This window comes from Leopardus geoffroyi, chromosome B4 (assembly GCF_018350155.1).
Source record: "Leopardus geoffroyi isolate Oge1 chromosome B4, O.geoffroyi_Oge1_pat1.0, whole genome shotgun sequence".
Taxonomy (NCBI): Eukaryota; Metazoa; Chordata; class Mammalia; order Carnivora; family Felidae; genus Leopardus; species Leopardus geoffroyi.
Window position 1 is genome coordinate 55,356,057 of NC_059341.1, and position 18,049 is coordinate 55,374,105.

Sequence of the window (18,049 nt, forward strand, 5' to 3'; positions counted from 1 at the left end):
CTAGTCTCTGAGCTGTCAGCACAGAACCCAATGTGGGGCTCAAACTCACAAACTGTGAGATCATGACCTTAGCTAAAGTCAGATATTTAAGTGACTGAACCACCCAGGTGCCCCTTATATTTGGATATTGTTAAGCCTAGACTTTAGGCAAAGAGGATTTATTGACCACATAATCTAACCAGTTTTATTTTAGTCTCTGTCACTTGCACCTCAGTCCCATCTAAGAGACAGGATGGGTTAGAAGATATTTAGGCCACATTGTCAGTGCCTATCAGGTTCCTCTGGATGTCTGACCACCATGCCTCTTGCTGTGTCCAAAGCCCACTCCCTCACAGATGCTGTCCATAAAACTCATCTCCCCATCTCTTCAAAGTTGGAGTCATAGATGAAGAAGGTTGAGAGGAAAAAGAGAAGTGAAATGACCCAGAAGAAGGCAAGAAGAACTGACCAGGCAGGGAGAGGAGAGGAGTGACAAGGATGGGGGATGGGGGGAGGTTTTAAGAGGAGAATCAAAAGACAGAAGAAGCAAGAGTAGAGGGAGTGAAATGTAGAGAACATAATCCCCAACCCCAGCAGGTGGTTATAGAAAGAAACAGGAGTGGTGAAGAGGGAAAAGAGGAAGAAAGGAGAGGAATGGGGAGGTAGGCAGACAGCTTTGCTGTAGAAAAACAACATGAGTTAAGGCATGAGGAGAAATCCCCAGTACACATTCTGCTTTGCTGTTGCAGAGCCTGTTCTGGGAGGGACTTGGGACTGAAAGTTCTTCCCCTGAAGGAGATGGGTCACAGGAGTATCTGCTCCAGGGACACGTGACAAGATAAACTTACATGATGTGGAATGGAGGACCAGGGAAGTTATTAGCAATATACCCTCTATTTTCAGTCACTTAGATTGTGGTTGAAAAGGATAAAGTAGGAAACCAAAACAGTTAATGGAGACATGAATCTGACTGAAGCCTCCCCTTCTCTCTCATCCCCTAATCCAGTGAACACGGAGAGGATACTTGGATCTTCTTCCTTCCTCTGTCTTCCATCCCCTAATCCTCCTACTTTTGAACAAAGCTCTTGGGAAAATCTGTCCATATTCACCCACGTTAATGTCAGCTCTCCCACCAGAATCTCCTCTGACCTATCCTGAGCCTAATGCCCTATCCTGTCTCCCACAGAAGGGAGATAGTAAGGCTGCTGCCATTGAGGGAGAGACTCCAGAACGGACCTTCAGCTTGGAACTAGAGCATGAGTACAGTGTACAGATTATGAACTCTGCCCTGGATACAAATCTGAGCTCCCTGGGTTCAGGAGTCAACTGTCTCATTCCCCTGCCTCCATGTGTGTTCTGGCCCCACTCTTCCTCTTCCTTCTCCAAGCAGTGTTCATTCTTTCCACCTCACTTCCCTGTACCCATAGTTTGAAGTCCCTTGCCAGATCTAAAACCACTTCATCTCGACATCCGGATGGCCAACAGGCACATGAAAAGATGTTCAACGTCGCTCCTTATCAGGGAAATACAAATCAAAACCACACTCAGATATCACCTCACACCAGTTAGAGTGGCCAAAATGAACAAATCAGGAGACTCTAGATGCTGGAGAGGATGTGGAGAAACAGGAACCCTCTTGCACTGTTGGTGGGAATGCAAATTGGTACAGCCGCTCTGGAAAGCAGTGTGGAGGTTCCTCAGAAAATTAAAAATAGACCTACACTGCAATAGCACTGCTAGGAATTTACCCAAGGGATACAGGAGTACTGATGCATAGGGGCACTTGTACCCCAATGTTTATAGCAGCACTCTCAACAATAGCCAAATTATGGAAAAAGCCTAAATGTCCATCAACTGATGAATGGATAAAGAAATTGTGGTTTATATACACAATGGAATACTACGTGGCAATGAGAAAGAATGAAATATGGCCTTTTGTAGCAACGTGGATGGAACTGGAGAGTGTGATGCTAAGTGAAATAAGCCATACAGAGAAAGACAGATACCATATGGTTTCACTCTTATGTGGATCCTGAAAAACTTAACAGAAACCCATGGGGGAGGGGAAGGAAAAAAAAAAGAGGTTAGAGGGGGAGAGAGAGCCAAAGCATAGGAGACTGTTAAAAACTGAGAACAAACTGAGGGTTGATGAGGGGTGGGAGGGAGGGGAGGGTGGGTGATTGGTATTGAGGAGGGCACCTTTTGGGATGAGCACTGGGTGTTGTATGGAAACCAATCTGACAATAAATTTCATATATTGAAAAAAAATAAAAATAAAAATAAAAATAAAACCACTTCATCTCATCTCAGGTGCCGGCCTTAGTGCAGATGTTAGAAGATATAAGTCCTGCTTCAGGCACAGCAAGTGGACCTGCCTGGACGAGAACTTGATTGTTTGACTTCAAGCACTCTGTAGGCACCACTACTCCAAATTGCCTGTCCTTTCTGAGGATCAGGAGTGTGTCTTGTGTGTGCCCTGAGCAGCTAGAAGGAAGTATAGTTATTCCTCTCTGAACAGGCATCTCTTTAAAACAAAGCAATGTAAGTCCTCTAGGCACTATGGAGCAGAGAGGTAGGTTCCGCTTGAAGAAGTACAGCCTTGGGACTCCTGGGTGGCTCAGTTGTTTAAGTATCCAACTTCAGCTCAGATCATGATCTCACAGTCCATGAGTTAAAGCGCTGCATGGCTCTCTGTGCTGACAGCTCAGAGCCTGAAGCCTGCTTCAGATTCTGTGTCTCCCTTTCTCTCTGCCTCTCCCCCACTCATGCTCTGTCTCTCAAAAATAAATAAATATTAAATTTTTTAAAAAGAAGTACAGCCTTTACTCTTGTGCAAGATACATCTTGCAGAGAAGCTGGTCCCAATCGGTGGTGGAAGGCTGAAGAGATGTTAAGGCAACAACTTGAATTCGAGGAACTCCTGGTAACCTCAGTAAGAACTTCTTAACAGCCTGTGGTGTTCCTCAGCAGGACCAAGGAGGTCAGTCCGTTCGTGTGAACTGGAACCATTCCTCTTGATGTAGCAACCAAAACGTGTTATCCCAACAGGAAGCAGGGACAAGAAAGGGTTAATGGGTATAAAAGCTCCAGGGAACCAGTCTCAGATTCTTCTTACCCACTCCCAAGCCTTTCCTAATGTGCCCGCTGCCCTGCAAGAGACCAAAACTAATGATACCAACTTGTGCTGGCGTGTGGGCAGCAGGAAAGTAGTCAAAGAACCTGGTAATGAAAGAGCTAGCTGAGGCTGCTGGGATAATAGTCTCTAAAATCCCTCATGGGATAACTACCCCCTCCCCTAAAGCCTAAAAGCCCTGACCAGCTCCCCAAGTGTACAGAGCCCAGAACCCACTGAGACTGAGGTGGGAGGTGAAAGGGGAATCTCTGTGACAGCAGTTTCCCTCTCTCTCTGAGTACTTTTGTCTCCATCTCTGCCTCAGTTTCTCACCTCCTAGGGCATTATTCACAGGCCACTACACTGATCTGCCTCCAAGTCTCTAGCAAGCTCAAAACTCTTAACACCTGTTTTTTTGCCCCCAACACCTGGCTAGAGGAGGGGGCAGGGTCCATCCTGAGGCAAGGGGAGGGCCCTGACTTTCCTCTTGTCAAAGCAAGGGGGGAGGTTGGGAAGTTCCACCAAAGAGCCATTCCTAAGGTTGGATTGGCTAACACGCCTCTTGGTGGGAAGGCTGTTATTCTCATACTGTTAATGATTTTATCTTTCTTGCTTTTCAGATTAGAAATTGAGTTAACTCATAATTATAGTAGGATAAATATATGACAGTGACCATAAAAGCCTTTCCTAACCTCCCTATCTAAAGAAAATTCTCTGTTATTCTTTATCCCAAGTTCTTGTTCATATCCTTGGGAAGTTTATCACCCTCTGTAACTATGTGAACATTTGCTTTCCCACTAGGAAAATCTCTATATATGAACGAGAGAAAGAATGAATGATGAGTAAACATATATGGGAATAAATCTACTGGTGGGATAAAATATTCCTGCTAATATGATATTTACCTGAAAATATAGTGTAGGTCTCTTTTAACAATAACCTTAATCAATATTCATAATGCCCCTTCCTCTACCTCTCTACCCCTGGCCTCTGTCCTGCAACTGTATCCACACGTGAGAGTTGTTGAACAAGTCTTTAGCTCTGTGTTAAGCACTGTGGAGAGAATGTCAGTATGTTCAGGCACAGTCTCTGGCCTCCAGAAGCCCACAGGCTAGTGAGGGAGGAAGAGAAGTCACAGGGGAAGCACCACTGAAGACAGTTTGTGGAGAGTCAGCCATGGGAGTTGGCAGCACAGGAGACTCTGGGGGCGGAGTGCTCCAGGGGACGCCCACTGCTGATTTCCTCAGCTAAGAAACCACCTGGGGTTATCTTCCTCCCAGGACTCTAGACATCTCCCTCTGAGGTGAAGAGCAGAAGAAGTTGGGACCCAAGGGAGCCCGTGGGTAGGAGAAGTGGCGCAGGGGCCTGTAAGACACAGGCAGACCAGGGCGGTGGAGGGTGGCACTTGAGCTGACCCAGACCTCTTGAGCTGCTGTCGCTGGGGACGTGCTGGACCTGGCTAGGTGAGCGGACGTGGTGGCCCCACGCTTCTCGGGGTCCCGCCTGGCCCCATGAGCTCAGCACCCCGCCAGCCTCCAACCCCCAGCCCAGCGGCTTCTGATCTAATCCCTGGACCCCAAAAGGGACAGCCCAAGTGCTGTTTTCCTCTTCGCCTGTTTCTTCTAAGTCCTGTTTTCTTTGTCCCTGTAGATCCCTGCCCCATCACTCTGTTGGAGTGGAGACATTTCTTAAGAGATGTGGATTCCACCAATTTAGCACCTTCTAGGCCTCAGAAGCTTTTCCATTTCTGTAACCCATGATCTCCTGTCCGCAGTGCCCTGTCTGGGACAAACTTGTCCCACCCTCACCCTATAATTGCCTAATGACAACGTTTGCAACCTTTAAAGAACTCACTAAGATGTCAGGGCAACAAATGTTAATGATAATATCAGAGTTTGGAGGATTTCTCAGATTTTGATCACTGTTCATGCATTATGAATTGAAAGTGTATTCCTAACTTACAGGTTGCATTTGAGTACTGTAAAGTGACAAAGTGTAGCACTTGCGTTCACCTAAAACTGAACATCTAGTTTTTAACCAAAAAATAGTGATATATTGTTGTCACGGGAAAGACGAATGTTAGAAATAACAGGTGACTAAACTTGAAGTTATTAAAAGATTTGTTACAATAAAGTAAATGTTGGTAATTAAATGTTCCCTTTAAAGAAATACACTGTTAATCTTAGTAATATGGCATGTTTATGTAATATTTTGATTTTTATCTTAAATAATGACTTTACTCTTTTAATAAATTGACTCTTGTAAATTAAAAAAAAAAAAGGAAAGAAAAAAAAAGACAGCTATGGTAACACTGACACAAATGATAGGGTCAGAGGAAATAAATTACTTCTGAGGTGGATTATCCAGAAAGGCAGTGACAGGAGGTAACATTTAAATTGGACCATGATGACGGTGTAGGACTTCAGTAGTCAGAGATTGAGAGGTGGCATTCCAAGGAAAAGACACAGCTACTGGCAAGGATTTTTTGACTTTAGGCATCAACTGATATTGAACTTCTCTTCATCACTGGAGAGTGAACTGAAAGGACCAGTGAAATTCCAGGCAAAATTGCAGAAATTGGAGGCCTTAAATACAGAAGACCAGAGCCAGGTCCTGGGTCCCAGCTTAGCTTTTTTATCCCCACTTCTCCTACACCTGATCTTATTGAAGAGGTATAAGGTTCAAATGGGACATTTTCACCATAGATATAAAGAATATATGGTTAACATATGTAACCATTATGCTTCCATCTATATGTCTCTTATCTCCTGTCTCCCCTCACTGGGTTCTTTATAAACAATGAAAGGATTTCTTACTCTCATTACTGAGAAGAGCACAAAGCACAGAAAAGCAGACACTGCACAAATAAGTTAGATAATTTGCCTTCCTGGGGAAAGGGAGAAAATCTCCTCTTCCATCTCCAGAGTCCATTTTCCTTCATATTCTGGTACTATATGTCAATAATTATCTACATTTCCTTCTTCTCTGGAAGAGAGAGGCTGTGAAATGTCAGATGTGAAGTAAAGTTTGTCATAAAATCCCTCATAAAAGTCTCCCAAATACTGGCATTGAAAGGTGGGGGAGGAGGTTCCTGTGCTCTGTCTGCCTTCAAACCACTTGCTGGTCATACCCTGCCTGCTTCCAGGAACTTTGCTTCAGGTTTTCTAAAGAAGTAAAGAGAGAGAGTCAACTTCTCTCACTATCCTTGCTTCCATAAATGCCCATTGCTTTCTATGAAGTTAGTTTCACAAATTACTTGATTCTCACAATCTCAATTGTAGATTCCTTCATTGGCATAATTTTCAATTCTCCTCTTTCTGGGATGGTTCAAATAGAGAGTCCTACTTGCAAGCAAAGAAGTAAATAAAATGTCCTCTCTTAGTACCTTCCATGAGGGGTTCTAGGAGAGATGAGGTGGGTTACATGAGTGGTGTGCATGCAAGGGCAGCTGTGTATTAGGCTAAAGTAAAAGACAGGAGGGTATTGTGTTGCGGCTGCAAACTTCTGATAGTAGCAGATTTCTAGGGCTCCAAGCAGCCCAGCATCTTAGCCATAATCTTCCCAGAAAGAAAACTCACTGAGGTTCCCTTGAGAGGTGATGAAAAATAAATGTCAGTTTTTGATACAAACACACCTACATGGCTGGGAGTGGAAGGCAGCTAATTCCTCATAACTGGCTGAACTCCTTCAGGATTTGTGTACACACACAACACACACACCCCATAATCAGAAAGTCTAACAAATATGCTTGTTTGTAAACCTACCTAGAAAGCGTACCCCAATATTGCTGCATATTTTCACTCAAATTTAAATATAGTTCTAAATACTAGGCACATACATGACTTTCAGTGAGGTGCTTTATGAATATATGTACCCAGCCTCGGGCCCTTTCCAATCTCCTGACTGCAGGGTGTGGCACAGTGAAGGTGAATGAAAGAATGTCTGAGTAGAAGCTTGCATGTGTCACTAAGTGTTTCTCCAACTACACTCCACAAACAAAGAGTAATTGTTTTCTCATGACTCACTATTTGGAATTATGCACTGCCCTTCAATTACCTCTATGCCATCAAGTGTCAGTGATTATCTACCCCTTTTTGAGCCACTACCCCACAGAAAGTATAGCTCAGGGCTGAGCTGCGTGAGCTTTGCTCAAACTTAGCACTAATCCTAGCTTCACACTCACTTTGCACAAATTATTTAACCTCTCTGAGCATTAGTCTCAACTTTTGTAAAAGCATAACAATGTTCACCTCATACAATTCTTGTATGAAAGAGGTGATTATGTAAAATATTTGGGTCAAAGTACAGGGCATACCACTCAGCCAATGGGAGTTAGTACTTTTGTCATCATTTTGGGGGCATTGCAGATATAAAAGTCATACATAAAAGAAATGTTCTTTTCCCTTAGGAGATTTTTAAATCTCATCAGTGAGATGAGATAAATACATACAGATGGGAAGGACATGAAAACCTAAAACTCTTACTGACCCTAACATGCAACTTATTCCCCTAAATCCAAGCCCTGTTTTAAAATTTGCAACAGATTTCAATGCTCTAAAATTGGTTTTTCCTTTTGCCATTCATCATCCACATACCTCACTGCCTTATACATACAAAACGTCCACCCCAGCCTTTTATTTCAGGAGTTAACTGGAGAATTCTTGAGATGAAATAGATTTTGAGAGTTCATTTTGTACAGTACCCTTTTTCTGGACAGGGGTCCATCCGAGGCATTCCAAACCCAAGTGAGACAGCCATGTGCATGGCTGAGGAGTCTGCTCCCTCTCATCTCTCCTGGTCACTGTCCAATCTCAGAAATTCTTCCTCGTCTTCTATCTCAATCTGTCTTCCTTCAATATTGGCCTCTCTTTACACTCATTCTGGTTGGGGATGAGGTACACAAACCCTCAAAGGCTGAAGAAAATTCTCAAATGCCCACCTGGTAACACTGATGCATTGCCAATCAGTCCAGGTCTCTGTAATTATAGGTCTCATACATTTTGTTATTAACCATTTAAAAACTTCAAGAGTCCTCAAAAAGAATTGATTTAGTCATCTCATGCAGTCATCTTGTCTCTCCTTAAAGTTTTTGAAGGATGAAAATATCCTAATTTCCAGGACAGAAAGTTAAGAACTCCAATTTCAATATCCCCAACCTCCATAACCTCCTCAATTAGCATCATCAAGTTATCACTCATTTGATTAAGAGAAAATACAACCCTGAGGCTCAGTGTGACTAATATGACCTCCCCAGTCCCTTTCAGGCCATCACATGAAGTAGGGTAAACAGAACTGGCAGCACCCCTGACCCACACGATTCTTGCTCCAGGGGAGCCCCTGAGGACCAGGCAGACTCCAGAGAGGGCACATTAGGCATTTTCCCTATGTGGGCAGAGTGACAAATCCTACCACAGTGACTAATGTGGGAGTCCTGGGGACAGGAGGGCAGCCAGGGTCTACAATTCCCTCTCTTCCCAAAATTCAATTTCCAAGCCTAGGCCCATTCTCTTGTGTTCTGAATACCAAAGTTTTCAGACCTTCCTTAGTGCTCATTTGAGGCCAGACGTCTATCATCCATCATCTAAGGCCAGTACTTCTCAAAGTGGAAACAGCATATAGATCACTTGGGAGCCTGTTAAAAATGTAGATTCTGATTCAGTAGGTCGGGGTGTGGCTGAGATTCTCATTTCTAACAAGCTCCCAGCTGACAGCCATGCTGCTGACCCATGGACCACATTTCAAAGTGCAAGGATCTAGATGACCATAGCAGTTGACACAACTGTGTCCCATGAAGAGTCTATCTGTCCACATCCTTCTTTCTGTCGATCCTCCAGCCGACATGAGAATCATATCTCATCCCTTCCTGATTCAGGAATCTTGCTCCAGAGCACAATACACAATACAAACCTGTCCCATAATTTCCCTTCAAATGTGAAACAACACATCCCTCACCATATAGCCTGAAAGGTTAGGAGAAATTTCAGTACCAAAGAAATGTGTAAGGCTCAATTCAATTTAACAAGAGTTTATTATATACTCATTCTGTTCCTGGCCCCCAGCTGGATGGTCAGGAGGAGTGAATAAGATACACTCACAACCTATGATCTGCAATCAGGGAATAAAATAAATAAATACACACAGATAACTGTGGTATATTATTTTTTAAGTTTCAGCTTTTTTGAGGTATAACTGAAAAATAAAACTGTAATATATTTAAAGTGACCTTGTACTGATTTCATATACACATACATTGCAAGATTAATCACCATGATTTCCACACTGTGAAAGTATTAATGATGATATTTTAATCTAAATGTTTAAATTATGAAGGTTGTCGCAGATCAGGAATCTGGAGTTCTCTCTTGTCCGGCAAGAGAGTGGACACAGAAATGAAAATGAGAGAGGCTAATGTCTATGGGGAGACAAGAGCCCTGAATAAGGGTCCTTTCTCCATGTTTATTAGGATCTTGAAAACTTAAATACATGATGGGCATGCAGAAAGAAACAATAAAACAGTCATCATTAACTTGGGTGTGAGAGATAAAGGGTCTCAAAAGCATGCGGTGTTAGAGGTTAGGGTCATAACATCTCGGGGCCACGCAGATGGCCATTTCCTGCAGGCACTGCATCTGGTTATCTGACTTTTATAAGGACTAAGATAAATGGAGCATGCTATCCTGAGAACAATAAGCTACACAAGATTCAATTACAACCTATGTACCATTGGCTGTTCTTGGACGCTTTCGTCCTGTTAAAGTGGCTTTCCACTTCTAGCAGTTCTCAGATGCTTTTGTCCTGTGGAAACGTGGCTTTCCACTCTATGTTGTGTTCTACTTAATGGCTAGCCATGGGCGTTTTCACTTTGTGGCATTGGCTTTGGGCCCTAAGCCTTTATAACTCATTTATGTAAGTGTAAGGAATTCTTGAACCTATTTCCCACATAAAAGGCACTTTGTTTTTTTCCCTTCATCTTTACATGTGGAGAGGCTTCAGCTGGAGCTTTGGTTTTCAAAGTGTGGTCCCTGGACCACCATCAGCAGCATCACTTGGGAACTGCTAGAAGTACAAGTTCTGGGTCCCACCCAAGCCTACTGAATTCCAAACACTGGGAGCAGGCTTTTCACAAGCCCTCCAATTGAGGTGGCAGGAGCTGAAATTTGAGCCATCACTGAGCACAGTACTATTCCTGGCCTCTCTCCACACCCTCTCTCATTGAGAATTTGAGTAGTGAGTTGAAGAGACAGCTGTGAGGATGCCCAGCTCAGCCCCTTCCAGTTTTGTGTTGGTTTTCTTTATTTATCCAGAACCAACTTGTTCACAGGATACTTGCATTCCAACTTGCTCATACAAGAGAAAATCTGATAAAAGCAGACTGTCTCTTGTGGTGGGAGGCAGGGTGTGCTCAGCACTACCTGTGAGGAGTAAGTCTGTCTAATTTAATGATGTGGGCTTAGCAAACCAATTAGGCTGTAGCTGACTGTTTAATAGTATGTCTCTATGTCTTGATTATCACTTGGTTTTAAACACAGGCAGGGGAATTGGGGTATTATTTATTGGAGTTCTACAGCACCAACAATGGGCTTCAGTGAAAAGTGGGAAGGATGCATATTCAGATCCCACACAGTAGAGACACCTAATGGAGTGAATAAAGGACAGAGGAATCAGAAGTCCTAGAATTTTTAAGGAAATGGAACTTTATAAATAATAACTTCTGACTTCTTGTGTTACAGATAAATAAGCAGAGCACTGAAGGAATTGAGCAGCTTGTTCAAGGTCACATTGCTAATTTGTGGTGGAAACAACACCAAAATCCAGGACACCTGGGTCTCAGCTGTACACTTTCAGAGCAGGTGGACCAAAGCAAGAAACAGTACAGAAAATTAAAGCCCAAGAATTCAGATATCGCCAGGTAGAAGAACCAACCACAGCAATTTTCAGCATGGGTAGTGGGTTCAAAGACAAAGAACTTTGTGCTAAGAGGAAAGTTCTGGCTCCGATCCACCTGTGCATGTTCTGTTGCCCCCTCTCACAGCCAGGCTCAGGCTACACTCTATGTTCAGTGTGCTCTGAACACTACTTCATTTCTTGTGCTTTTCCAAGTGTTGTTCTCTCTGCCTGAGTCCCTCCCTCTTGCCCACATGTGACAAAATCCTATCCATCCTTGTAGAGAGCCCACTCAAAGGCCATTCCTCTACAAAGTCTTCTCTCATTTTACTAGTCACTGTGCCAGCCACAAATGATCATCCTGCACTCTGAATTCCGAAGACACTTTATTTGTATATTCTTTATGACAACACTTTACATTCTTTATGACAATGCTTTACCCCTTATATTAGAATATGTGCTCCATAAGAGCAGGGGCTGTATTTCATTTTTCTTTCCACATATCCAGGGTTTGATAAATAATGCTGCAATAAACATAGGGGTGCATCTATCTTTTTGAACTCATGTAACTAAAAAGTTTTGCACTGAAAAGGAAACCATCAACAAAACAAAAATGCCACCTACTGCATGGGAGAAGATATTTGTAAATGATACATCAAATAAGGAGTTAATACCCAAAACACATAAAGAACTTATACAACTTAACACCAGAAAAACAAATAATCCAATTAAAAATATGGTCAGATGACCTGAATATACATTTTTCCAAGAGACATATAGATGGCCAATAGACACAGGGAAAGATACGCTTACTAATCATCAGGGAAATGTATATTAATAATACAAATAAGTTGTCACTTTATAACTGTAAGAATGACTAAAATAAAAAAGACAAGAAAAACAAATGTTGGCCAGGATATGGAGAAAAAGGAACCTTCATGCACTATTTGTAGGAACGTAAATTGGTTCAGCCACTACGGAAAGCAGTATGGAGGTTCTTCACAAAATTAAAAATAGATCTACTGTGTAATCCAGTAATTCTGCAACTGCATATTTTTTAAGTAATCTACAAACCCAATGTGGGGTTCTAACTCACCACCCTTAGTTCAAGAATCACATGCTCTACTGACTGAGCCAGTAAGGCACCCCACTGCTACCGGATCCTTTGTCAAAGAAAACAAAAATATTTTTCAAGTTTTTTTAAAAACATTTTTATGAATTTTTTAATGTTTATTTATTTTTGAGAGAGAGAGAGACAGAGTGTGGGTGGGGAGGGGCAGAGAGATAGGGAGACACAGACTCTGACTGTTAGCATAGAGCCCAAAACCGGGCTCAAACTCACAAACCATGAGATCATGACCTGAGCTGAAGTTGGATGCTTAACCGAATGAGCCACCAAGGCACACATTTTTAATAATATTTTTAAGTCAGTGAGCAGACACAGGCACAATTGAAAAGTAGATAAGTAAAAAAAAAAAAAAAAAAAAAAATTAGGTACTGGAACTACAAACTTCAAAGTTCACAGTTTTGGCCCTAGCATACGTATGGTTAGAGGCCAGGCTGTACTGACTGGATCGCATAGCTGAAGTACAGAGCAAACCCAATCAGCATCCAGACACCAAATTGGGCCCAGGTGGCAGCTGACACCTGCATCATAAGGTAAATATTCATGAAGATGCTCAGTACTGGGAGGAGAGGCAGAGCAGAGACCTTAAAGTGAAAGGGACTGGAGCTCTGTGGCTGTCTCCAGATGATCCCAGTAAGCCCAGTGATGAGCACCAGGAGGAGCACAACCACTGAAATCCACGCTAGGTTTCCAGAAAGCAGAACTGGCCACTGGGCCAGCACCAGGCAAAGAAGAGTAAGCAGCAGAACAAGCAGTGAGGAGCAAACATAGACAACTCGGCCAGAGAGTGGAGTGGGGGTGGGGCTGCCTGGAAAAAGTAGTCCCTGTAGAGTCAGCTTCTCTTCTGCAGGTCCATTCTCCTCCTGCACCTCTGATTCATTTCCCCCATTTCTCCTCTCAGGCTGATACCTGAGGATGAGAACACAAATAGCAACCATGGAGTAAGATATCATGGACCCAATAAACATGAGGTCCACAACATCAGTGAGTCCAAAGAAGTATGTCGTGATTGCTGCAATAATCATAAAAATCAAATAAATTACGCGGTAGAAGTATCTCCAACTGAGGATCTTGGTAAGGACAGGGAACAAGAGTCCATTCACTGCCATATCACATAAGAGTTTATAGACGGGGTGAATAAATTGAAAGCGATTTCCAAAAAAACTAAAGAAAAATCCAAACACTACAATATAGTAGGCAGGAGCCCAGCCAATAAAGAGAAATGCCTCAGGCAAGGTGCTCCCAGGTTGAAGCTGGTAGTAAGGTACCATAAGTGTAAGGGATAAAGAGACACCAAAATACAGCACAAAGAGGATGAAGAGTGAAATCACAAAGCTCCTCGGGATAGAATGTTGGGGGTTCTGGGCTTTTTCAACTTTGCTAACAATTTTCTCAAAACCTATAAATGCATAGAAACAGGTAGCTGCTCCACGGAGAATCCCCTCGAAGCCAAAAGGCACAAATCCTCCATAGCCCAGAGGGCCCAAACTTGAGGTGTCATTGAGTCCAGCCTTTACATAGTCGTCTTCTGTGAGCTTCCAGTTGTGCAGGTCCCCCTTAATGAAGCCAACGATGATGACAAAACTGAGAACCAAAATTTTCACCAACATGAGCACTTTGGCAACTGAGGAAGTTGAATCATACCAGAAATACATGAAAAACCACAGAAGGAACATAAAGATGAAGCTTATACGGTCTTCTCTAAGGTAGTGGGAAACATGCAGTAAGATAAATTCCTGCAATGTCACACGCAGCGACTCAAAAGCTAAGAACAATACATGGAAATAAATGACTGCATTAGCAACAAGGGAGAGCATGAAGTTCCAGCCAGTGATGAAAGCCCAAAGCTCACCTATAGTGACATGGCTGTAGAGAAGTGCAGAGCCAGAATGGGGAATCCAGGCAGAAATCTCTGCATAGCACAGTGCAGCCAACATTGAAGATAGGCCAGCAATCAAAACACAAATCACAAAGGATGGTCCTGCTTGATTGCTGACCACCTCACAAGCCAGGACATACACACCCGCACCCAGTGTGCGGCCCACACCCAGGGTCACTAAATCCAGAGTGCTCAATCTTCTCCGTTGGTCATTCTCAGCCACCTGTGCCTTCAGCTTACGTCTGCGTACCAGTTTTTGACCAAATCCATGAAATGTCTGACACGGCATTCTAGCTGGAATTGAAGACTATTCTAGGATCAGAGAGCTGTAGCAAGTCCAGGGTGCAGAGTCTGGGATCTGGTTCAGTGAGGCTAAGTTTAGCCAAGTTGAGTTGGGGCTGCCGAGGTCCGTTCCTCAGGTTTCAAAGCTGCTGCTCTGTATTTCATCTGGTATTTGATAGCCCTTCATAATGCCTAAAGAAACAATAAATATTTACCGAAATGAGTTGGTGTTCAACCAACTCAAGAAAGCTCACAACCACAGCTCGGAAGTCACCTGTTGCAGCCTGAGCATCACAGAAACTGAAATCAAAGAAAATCATTAAAAAATAAAATCAACACTGCTTTCCCCTCAGAAAAGCATCAAATATCTCCCAACATTCTCCTTTTTACACACTACATGACAAAAATCCCCTTTGGGTTTCATCTAACTCATGTAGCTTCATGGACTAATTAAACTGTAGGACACAAAAGGGCATGAAATTCTTGTGCAATAATTTACACATGGGATGTTTGTGTGGTGCTTGAGCATAAGTTATGACACATTAATTCATGAACTAGCGGGCCTTGTTGCAGTTGCAGAACCATTTCTCAAATATCATCTGAGTTTAAAATACAAATATTGGTCCCAGTGTCTTAAAACTCTTTGCCCCGAAATCAGTTCCCAAGGTCAGATGGCCACCTTTCTCCTCATTTTGCATCATCCATTTAGCTACACTGATGGCAAAGAATGTGCTGTCCAACCCTTCCCTTTACCCATCTAGGCCCACAGGGGGCGCTGTGAGAAGAGAGGAAGAGGGAGAAAGAGGCAGGGCCTTCATAACTAGCTGCAAGAACGACAGCAACAGGCTGTCTGGTGATGAAACACTAGAGTAACAGGTGCATAAGCCAACCAAGTGTCCATTACTAAGGGAGAAGAGTCAGAAAGGCCATTTTGTGAATTCTGACATTCAGTAAACCTCACCCAAAGCAACCAGGCAAAACTTACTATAATCCACAATTATGAGAGTGTGATGGGTAGGAAGGAAAAAAGTAAGTCATCTAGCTCAGCTGCTCACAACCAAAACAATTCCTTCTCTCTCCCTCTTCTCTGAGTTCCAGTAAAGAAGATGAGCTCACTTCTGCAGGAACTCTGCTCACTAGTCACACTATGCTCTATAAACACCCTGGGCCATCTGTGATGTCAGCTGCTAGCCACCTCGAGACCCTGTCCTGTTCTGTGAGCTTATATTAAAACACTAACTTGTAACTCCCTCTTAATTTTCCACTATAGTTATTTTCCACTCACTCAAACCATGGTCTCAATATGCCAAAGATATTTTCTTAACAAAGGAACCCTACATGTGGTTCCTCCTTCCCCCTCCTCACTGCTGCTATTCAAACGGCTGCCTCCTGAATTGGAGCAAGACTTTGGTGAGCAATTCACAGCAATGCCCCAGAAATGAGTAGTGGAGAACAGAGAAAACAAAGTCATACAGCCCCCACTCTCCTCACTTCTCAGGCTTTGGTTTTGAGAGAATTTTAGGAAATGTTGCCAGAGGTTCTGAAGACAGAAAGATCATGTCCGAATTGAACAGTCTTCTGTACAGATTATCAAAAGAAATCCTAATGTTGTGGGTCAAAGCTTCTGTGTACAAATCTATCTAGACTCCTTATCAACCACCCACCAGTGGCAACCAGTTCCAAGGTTATGATTTACTAAGAAGCACACACATAGACAGTCAATACTTAACTCATGGAATCTTTCTACACTGTGAATGTCATTGATGTGCACCCCCCCCCCCAACCCAGGCTTCAAACCCTTCAGTGTTTCCACTGCCCTTCCTGCTAAGTTCGTCCTTCAGCATCTGGCCTGTGCTAATTCCTCCAGGCTCATCCCCTGCCCACTCCCTGCTCCAGCTGCAAAATTCTACACTTACCCTGTTACCTGTCTCTAATGTCCTCTTGTCGCCTGCATTTAGCTAACCCCCACTTCTCTTTCAGTTCCAAGCTCAGAAGTTGCTGCCTCAGGAAGCCTCCCCTGACATTTATGCTGCTCTTCCTGTGTGTTCTCATAGCACCCGGGCTTCCCCATGTGTCATTTATCCTAATGTATCAGAATCCCAGCTAATCTGCCTGTGTCTTCTATCAAAGTGTTAGTTAGATTCTCAATAAATACGTGTTGAATGAATACACAAACTGAGAATAGAAAACTGAAAGAGAACATAATCCAGAATTCCTAGCTAATTGACTTTGAGATACATGCTTTGCAGCCAAACAATATTTATAATCCTGATTTAGGTAAAAATATAAATTGCATTACCTTCCTTGTAGAAGGCAAGGAAAATGAAAGTGTGAAGGAAAAGGAAACTGATGAACCTTGCCTACACATCATTCATGGCTGGTATAAGCCACACAGGGTGACAAAGAATTGTCAATTTTTTTGAAGGCATCATGCTCAGGCCCTGTAACCTAGGCAGGATATTCTAAGGCAGAGGCTTTCACTTTGGGGGACAGAGACAGGGATTACGAAGACTGGGAAATATTTTCATACTTCATATCCAGTCGTTCTGGAGATTCTTATCCACTAGCCCTATCCTTCCCATGGCTGCTCAAAACCACCTCAAATGACAAGAAATTGTCCTCATATCAAAGAGAAGAGATTACAAAAGCTTCCTTCACAGGAAAGCAGCACAGTTTAGCAGATGGGAGTAAGGCTCTGCTGATACATGGTTCAGGTTCAAATCAAAACTCAACCTTATACCAGCTACTCTGGACAGATTAGTTACCCTCTTGCTGCTTTGGTTTCAATAGCAGTCAAATGAGGGTAAAATTTCCTCGAGGGTAATTATGAGGCATAAGAGAAATGATGCCTATAGAGTAATTAGCACAGTGCCTAGCAAACAATATATAATTAATATACTCTACCTAACGTTTATTATTGAAACCTAATGCAAACTGCCAAACTTTGAAAATCAGTTAGTCTTTATAAATGTCCGGCCCCAAAATCATCCACTAAAATTCAAACTTGTTAGCTCGCTCTCGTGAGACAATGAAAACAGCTTTATTCCATATATTTTGCCTTGAAAGCTAAGTACCCTAATTAAACACCCTCATACATGGTGCCAAACACTTGGAGCTCCTAGGCTTACTGGGTTAGTCCAGGCATCAAAAAAAAAAAAAAAACTGTAAGCCTCAAACATCACCCCCATCGTCATCATCATAAATATTTTTCCCTATGGATGTCTCATCTTATTCCTAGAAGGGGAAGTGCTGGGTACTGTAGTGCTAAGAGCAACGGGCATTATGTCAGAAATTTTGGATTTGAGCCTTGCCTCTTCCACTTCACTATATAAACCAGGGTTATTTGCTTGATCTCTCTAAGCCTCAGGTTTCCTCCACCACAAGAACCTCACTTCACTTCCCTTACAGGATCAACATAAGAATTTGATGAGAATATACAAAATATCACCACTGCTGGTAGGAGTATAACTGGGTCATCATCCTAAAGCACAGTCTTAGTGGAATTAACAGTGCACACACCCTCCCTCCCCACAATCCCTCTCTGAGATATACACCACAAGGAAACTCTCTCCTGAGTCTGTAAGGAGGCCCATTATGAGCGAGTTCATCACAGGATTGTTTCTGAATTTGGAGCTATGCCAGTCTCTGTTACTAGAGGTATGTACAGGTAAACTGTGCCATATGTACATAGTGAAATATTACATAGCAGTCAGAAAAAAAGTAGATTAAAGATAACAACATGGGTAGATTTCAGAAACAATGTTAAGTAGCAAAAGTAGAAGGAGGA

General features: G+C 42.8%; 2 protein-coding genes across 4 annotated transcripts in view; both read right to left on the reverse strand.

The window, feature by feature from the left end:
* The window catches only part of LOC123590484 (cationic amino acid transporter 3-like), a 63,700-nt gene that overhangs the window by 17,381 nt on the left and 28,270 nt on the right, over window positions 1-18,049 (reverse strand). The gene's annotated exons all lie outside the window — the stretch shown is intronic.
* Window positions 12,392-18,049, reverse strand: part of LOC123590485 (cationic amino acid transporter 3-like) — a 44,319-nt gene continuing 38,661 nt past the window's right edge. For all 3 annotated transcript variants that reach the window (XM_045463718.1, XM_045463717.1, XM_045463720.1), the window contains exon 2: window positions 12,392-14,454. In XM_045463718.1, the coding sequence (XP_045319674.1) occupies window positions 12,524-14,269 (1,746 nt within the window). In that variant the 5' untranslated portion in view covers window positions 14,270-14,454 and the 3' untranslated portion in view covers window positions 12,392-12,523. The remainder of the gene's footprint in view (window positions 14,455-18,049) is intronic.